This window comes from Carassius carassius, chromosome 44 (genome assembly GCF_963082965.1).
Source record: "Carassius carassius chromosome 44, fCarCar2.1, whole genome shotgun sequence".
NCBI lineage: Eukaryota > Metazoa > Chordata > Actinopteri > Cypriniformes > Cyprinidae > Carassius > Carassius carassius.
Window position 1 is genome coordinate 18,914,108 of NC_081798.1, and position 7,968 is coordinate 18,922,075.

Genomic DNA, 7,968 nt, shown 5'->3' on the forward strand with positions numbered 1-7,968 from the left:
TCTCAATATTTATATACAGTAGCTAGCTAGGCAGTAAACCATTAGTTTTTTTTTTTTTTTCAGTTACAATTTTTCTGTATCCTGTTTTAATTTTTCTAGACTCTGCATGTCTAATTGAAGACTGAGTAAAAAAAAAAATTACATTTTAAGGCTCTATGCAATATGTTTTATTTTCTTTCTTAAATTCCGTTTTATTTTTTCGTCTGCATCGTTTATTCACACAGAGACATGCAGAACATGCAGGATTCATTGGTATGTTTGTGTCTTAGTATCAGTGTTGAGGAGTAACTAGTTACATGTAACGGCGTTACGTAATTTAATTACAAAATAAATGTAACAGTAATTAGTTACAGTTACTAAGAAAAAATGAGTAATTAAATTACAGTTACTTATGAAAATTGTAACGATTACAAAGAGGATTACATTTGAATATTTACACACATCCACATACAGCTTATTTCTTTCCCAAATTGCACTAAGACATATGGCCCATAATCTCCGAGACGGGGAAAACACATCGTAGAATCCAGTCATAAAAATGGAATTCAGCCTATAACGCGGACGCAATATGCCACATTTTGGACGAATAAATCAAAAGTAGGTCAGTACACTTGAATCAAAACCCGATATGGACTGATGTCTGTGAATATTAAGCCGCAAAAAGACTGAATATGAATCCTGCACGTTCTGCGTGTCTGTGGAAATCAGGCGCTGACTGGACATCGGGAGAACCGGGACTATTCCCGGTGGCCTGGCAGACGATTTGGCCTTCTACTTTAATATTGTTATTGTATAATTGCAGGCCGAATATACTAAAGCGATTATTTCCGAATCCGCCATTCGATAATTAAATCTCTAATAAATCATGAATCGGTTAGTCGTGACTGGCAATGGTTGGGCTCGCGCGCTCTCCGCGCCTCCGCCGAACGGTTTGGATCAGACTCCGAGTAATCAATGCGAGAGAGAGAGACCGGAGTGAACTGTGTAAGCGCACAGCTGGAGCAGAGAAGCGACACTTCTGTTCAGGGTTTCAGGTGCAGGTCAGTTTCATCTGTAAATATGCTAATGTAGTTTTGTCTTTGTTTACTTAGTCAAGCAGCAGCAGCACATTGCTCACAATCACTCAAAATACTGTATAAACGACGTCATTATTATCTATTGTAATGTTACAGTAGTAAGTTAGCAGACAAATCATCATATTTTATCATAGGTTTAGGGGGAGCTAGTGCAGACAAAAACACAACCCTTAGGAAAATTAATGTAGCCTATGGTATGGCACTAACCGTGGTTTAACTATGGAATTTGTAGTAAAAATAAGTACAAGTGGTAATTCATTTGCCAAAAAAACTAAATTGCACTTACAAAACATGGTTAAGTCAAATAAAAATCTTCAGTAGGCCTATTAAAGTCATGAGAGAGATGGATGGATAATGGAAGTGAAGGTGCAGTTCAGGAAAGAACTCTTAATTACGTTGCAAGTCCCCCAACCTAAGGATTCAAATCTTTTTCATGTCAGGTCCAAAAAAAAAATAGGGTTGTCCATGTTTCAGAATGGGTTGTGGGTGTATGAGTGTGAGATTTCCCAGCCTATTTTTTTCCCAGTCCGCCCCTCATGGAAATTAATCTAGAACAGTCACTTCATGAGCATTTTTTACTTATTTTGAGAAACTATCATCATATCATATACAAAGAGACAGCAGTGTTTCAAAAAGACACCAATGTTTCAGGAGTTTAGTACACAAAATAGGACACATGCTTATTAGATAACCGTATTTGAGTTGATGTATATGCTTTTATTTTTTTATTAACTATTTTTCTCCAAACCATTGTTAGATGCAGTTAGATGCCTGTAGTTATGCAAAGATTTGGTTTCAAAAACAGTATCTATAAACTATTTCTTTTGATTTTAAATCTGCTTTGAACTTCAGATCAATCTCTAAGTAAAAGGCACTACTAAAGTCTGATTGTATGGTGGATGTGTTCAAATGTGATCATCTTAATTCAGGTGAAGAAGGATGGTGAAAGTCTGACAGTATTGAGCACTACTTTAAGGTTAAACCTGCATGGTGTAAAATTGTTGAAGATGATTAACAGTTGCAAATTAACATTCATTAGAAATTTATAAAAGTAATCAAAATGTACTCAAAAGTAATTAGTTACATTACTTTATTAAAGTAATTAAAAAAGTTACACTACTATTACATTTTAAATAGGGTAACTTGTAATCTGTAACCTATTACATTTCCAAAGTAACCTTCCCAACACTGCTTAGTATTCACAAACACTAGTCCATATCTCCTTTTCATTTAGGTATACTGACCTACTTATGTATCCATCCAAAATTTGGCAAAGTCTATGTCATTCTGCGTTATACAGTTAATTCCGTTTTAATGACTTGATTCTGCTATTCCATCCACATTTGTATGCTAAATGTAATCTTGCTCACGTTTTCATTGAGAATTTAATAGGCTAGCTTTCATGGTGCTAACTAGCTCAGCTGGAATACTGTTTCTTCTGCCTTCTGCGGGCCAGTTTTGTGTTATCATACGAGAATGTAGGATATAGTTTGATGTAACACACTGATTTGGGAGATGTCTTCAGTTGTCAAATATGTCTACCGTTCTAGAATTATTCCAGTTGCAGTATTTCCAAAATTCCCCAGCGTAACTTCCCATGGAAAGTTTCACCTCTTTGCAACACATTTTCTTGCATATTTCATTCATTTTATTAATCTTCAGAAATTCACACAACTTGAATGAATTTTGAAACCCTTAATTGTTACAGAAGTAAAAAGCTAAACATACAGTAAGGCTATAAATGAACTACACCAGAGTCACATGACTTCTGGCTTTATATTCATTTTTTTTCTTTTCTTTTTTCTGAAAAGAAAAAAAAACAAGGCTCTATTACTTGATGTATTTGATGTTGTAGAATAGCTTGTGTTCATCACAGACCTTATTTGAAGCATTTAACTAAAAACCCATTGACTTGAGCACGGTGGGACCAGAGGAGCTTATTTTGGATACACCATCCCTACAGCACTCTATTATTAGACATTAAAAGATATTTGTAACTGAAAGTTATCCTAAACCCAACATAAACCATTGCCTAGCACTTAATAGTGATAGAAGGTACCTATATTTTGATATTTCTTGCACAAATATTTTAGTTAATGGCTATCAAATGAGTCTTTTCTGTGCTTAGCTGGCTGTGAGAAGCATTTGCATCCATTCTGATTCAAATTCTCTGCCATTTTAATCATGTTACGGCAGTTTAACAATATAATGATGTGCTTTCCAGTCTCATAAGTATAATCCATTAGATTTTGATCACTTTATGAGACCATTTTACAGCAAATCATGCTGCTCACAGAAATCTCTGTTCCTATGGGACGTTCTGTGAAGCTGTAAAGTCTGTCTGAGCAGGTGGGCGGAGCTTAGCCAAGGGTCAATTGCTGGTTTTGAATATATATATATATATATATATATATATATATATATATATATATATGTATATATATATATATATATATATATGTATATATATATATATATATATATATGTATATATATATATATATATATATATATATGTATATATATATATATATATATATATATATATATATATATATATGTATATATATATATATATATATATGTATATATATATATATATATATATATATGTATATATATACAGTGTTGGGGAGTAACTAGTTACATGTAACGGCATTACGTAATTTAATTACAAAATTATTGTAACTGTAATTAGTTACAGTTACTAAGAAAAAATGAGTAATTAAATTACAGTTACTTATGAAATTTTTTACGATTACAAAGGGGATTACATTTGAATATTTACACACATCCACATACAGATTTAACTGATTTCTTTCCCAAATTGCACTGACTATTCTGAGACATACCGCCCTAATAATTTCCGGGATGCGGAAATACAGTCTGGTTCGTAGAATCCAGTCATAAAAACGGAATGCCTAACGCGGAAGGAATATGCCACATTTTGGATGACTATATCAAAAGTAGGTCAGTACACTTGAATCAAAACATGACATCGACTAGTGTCTGTGAATATAAAGCCCCAAAAATGCAATATATGACTTGCACATTCTGCCTGTCTGTGGAAATCAGGCGCGGACTGGACACCGGGAGAACCGGGACAATTCCCGGTGGCCTGGCAGACAATTTTGCCCCACTATTTAATATCATTATTGTATAATTGCCTGCCGAATGTACTAAATTGCGAATCCGCCATTTGATAATTGAATCTCTAATAAGTCATGAATTGTTAGTCATGACTCGTGCGCTCTCCGCGCCTCCGCCAAACGGTTTGGATCAGACTCAGAGTAATCAATGCGAGAGAGAGAGAGAGACTGACTAGAGTGGACTGCTGGAGCAGAGAAGCAGAACTCCTGTTCTGGGTTTCATCTGTAAAGATGCTTTTTTGTCTTTGTTTTTTTATTTATTTAATCAAGCAGCAGCACGTTGCTCATCAGTCATCACTCAAAATACTATATAAAGGACATCATTATTATCTGTTGTAATGTTACAGTAGTAATTTAGCTGAAAAAAAATTCAGATTATTTTTTATAGGTTTAGGGGGAGCTACGACAGACAACAACACAACCCTTATGAAAATTAACATTTTAATATTTAACTATAAATCCAGAGAAAATGGTTACTATTGTTTAACTGTGATAACCAAAAATGTAAAATTATTTTACAAATGTATTTATTTAAAAATAAATACAAATCCATTTGCAAAAAAACAAGGTTATTTTACTTTTATATAGGCTAATAAAAGCATGGTAATTTTTTGTAAGGGAAAAACATGATTCGTGTACAGTATTAGGATTTTTCTATAAAGATATTGTAGTATTGTATTATAAAGTATAGTTTTGTTCAATCTTGAGTATTAAAGTCATGAGAGAGATGGATAACAGGGCAAAATAAAGAGACTGAAGAGAAAAATGGAAGTGAAGGTGCAGTTCGGGAGAGAACTTTTAATTATTTTGCATGTCCCCAAATTAAAGATTTAAACCTTTTTTATGTCAGGTCCATACAAAAATAGTTTTTTTAAATTAATGGCAAAGACATGGTTTCATTTACTACACATAGTCCTGCCTCAGTATAGGAGTACACGAGCACATAAACATAATTTCTAGAACTGCTCTGTGTCACTTCATGTGCATTTTACTTATTTTGAGAAAACTATCATCATATACAAAGAGACAGCAGTTTAAAAAAAACACCAATGTTTCAGGAGTTTATTACACAGAATACGTCACATGCTTATTAGATAACTGTATTTAAGTTGATGTATATGCTTTTATTTATTATTCTTTAATTTTTACAAATTTAGAAAGTAATCAAAAAGTACTCAAAAGTAATTAGTTACATTACTTTAATAAAGTAATTGAAAAAGTTACACTACTATTACATTTTAAACAGGGTAACTTGTAATCTGTAACCTATTACATTTCCAAAGTTACCTTCCCAACACTGTATATATATATATATATATATATATATATATATATATATATATATATATTATTGCTGTCAAATGATTAATCGCATCCAAAATAAAAGTTTTTGTTTACATAATATCTGTATGTGTATATTTATTATGTATATAGAAATACACACAAATACAGTATATATTTCAGAAAAAGTGGTTGTTTCTATATTAAATTATAAACATAATGATTTATTTAAATATAGACATGTAAATGCATGTAAAAATTTTCAAAATATACTGTATGTTTGTGTATTTATACATACATAATAAATATACACAGAACACACACATATTATGTAAATAAAAACGTACTTTTTTATGCAATTAATCGTTTGACTGCACTAAAATGTGTGTGTGTGTGTGTGTGTGTGTGTGTGTGTGTGTGTGTGTGTGTGTGTGTGTGTGTGTGTATTTTGGTTGTATATTTAGGTTGTAATCACATTCATGAATAACCTGGATATATAAATATTAAAAATATATATTATAAATATAAAAATATTAGGAGGATATTAGTGAATTTGAATTAAAACTGTTAATTCATTAAATCTCTTTTTTTTTTTTTTGTGCACGTTTACATAAGAGAACCACTTTGTAAGATACACTTTGTAACACCTGATTGAGAGCTGTATATAAACATGGAATCCAGACTCAGTTTGCAGCTCTTTTGGCAGGTTCTTCCAAAGTTATCCTCCTCCATCGTCCACGAGGTGGACAGTATCCTGGGCAACAAACCCTACAGTAAAAAGGACTACCGCTCCTAGTGTGGGACCGGACGGGACCAGATGCTCCACACCCACCTTTGCCTGATCCTCCGTTCGCTTCAGCTTTTACTGAATGAGTACCGGCCGCATGAGACGGGCAAGCACCCACAAACCCTGGAGAGCAAGACTTTTAGAACACAAAGGGCAAGAAACGTGAAAAAAAAAAAAAAAAAAAAAAAAAAGACACATCACTGACTGAGGGGTTGACATTCAGGATAGAGAGCAATGCATTGAAGATATGTGCTTATGGATTCTTCTGTATGAGTGCTTTAAACCAGATCATTAGGGTAATTCAGAACAGAATGAAAAATAATATGCTTAAAAAAATGTTTTTTTTTAAATAACATGCTTGCTTGATTAATGGAAATATAAAGTTTTTCTCTTTTTTTTTTCGTATTGAATGCATAAATGGAGCTCAAGCTGAAATAGGTGATCCATAGCCACTCATGTGATCCATCTGGGTTTGCACACATCGTTCACGTCATCGAGGTGTCCTGCCCCAGAACTCTTCACTGTGTCGTCTGCGTTACATATGCAAATGCCCCCCTTTCGCAGGCAAACCAATAAGCACTTTAAGAGAACAACAGAGGGAGTGGCTTTGTGAAAACTGATTTAAAAGCAGCTCCTCTAGTGTAGAACGGGGCAAAAATCAATGGCTTTTCCTGATTCTGCACAGGGCATTGCTTCGTCTCTGTGTCCGCTCCTCACTGTTTAGCCTCAAAAACGGCCCTGGCTTCTCGCATGTCATTGCTTTGCTAACAGGGCCGCCAGAGATCACTCCATCAGATGTCTGTGTGATTGCTGAAGATCACTGCAAACTGAGGGCCATGAGCCTCGGAGGTCTTCCATCCACAGTATCCTGCTCCCAGCACACGTTTAGTGCTCTGAAACTACAGTTACACGCTGAGTTATTAGAGTTTAAGTGTAGATCCATTATCTGAAGTACTATTGAGATAAGCATGCTTTTGAAGTATTTAATGTGATTACTGCAACATTTTACATCTGAAGAGTGAATGTTAAGAAATTTCAAAACATGTTCTGGTCATATTTCACCCCTGAATCAATATCTATATAAAATATAATAAATACAAAATAATGTTATTTTTTATTTTAGGACCATTACAACTGATTTATTCATTTAGCTGTGACAATTTCCATGATAATTAAGTTCATTTCTGGCATTTCATATTACTGTAAGGTGTGTGTGTGTGTGTGTGTGTGTGTGTGTGTGTGTGTGTGTGTGTGTGTGTGTGTGTGTCCTGCTAATATTTGTAATTGTGTTTTTTTTTCAGTCCAGACACAATGCATTACAGTATTATGACTTTTTTTTTAAGTAAAAGAAATTTAAAAAAAGAAAGTGAGAGAAAAATAATCATTCTTTAGTGGAAATAATTATCACATAATGTAAAAAAAAGAAAAAAGGTCCTAAAAATATATAAGATATTCCATATAAAGATAATTATTTTTTTAAGACCATTAAAAGTTTTTTCTTTTTCTTTTTTTTTGCTTATTTTGACTTGTGACCATAATTCAGCACATTTTTCCTACAAATTGTGTTTAATATTATTTATATATATATATATATATGTGTGTGTGTGTGTAACAGTATTATACTGTGTAACAGTATTAATAAAAACCTTGTTGGTCCTAAAATATTGATTTTAGG

The 7,968-nt window shown here is 33.1% G+C and overlaps 1 protein-coding gene across 6 annotated transcripts in view; it reads left to right on the forward strand.

The window, feature by feature from the left end:
- LOC132126274 (voltage-gated potassium channel subunit beta-2-like) overlaps nucleotides 1-6,638 on the forward strand; it is a 180,901-nt gene extending 174,263 nt beyond the window's left edge. For all 6 annotated transcript variants that reach the window (XM_059537430.1, XM_059537435.1, XM_059537431.1 and 3 more), the window contains one exon: nucleotides 6,213-6,638. In XM_059537430.1, the coding sequence (XP_059393413.1) occupies nucleotides 6,213-6,302 (90 nt within the window). In that variant the 3' untranslated portion in view covers nucleotides 6,303-6,638. The remainder of the gene's footprint in view (nucleotides 1-6,212) is intronic.
- Nucleotides 6,639-7,968: the final 1,330 nt, after the last annotated feature.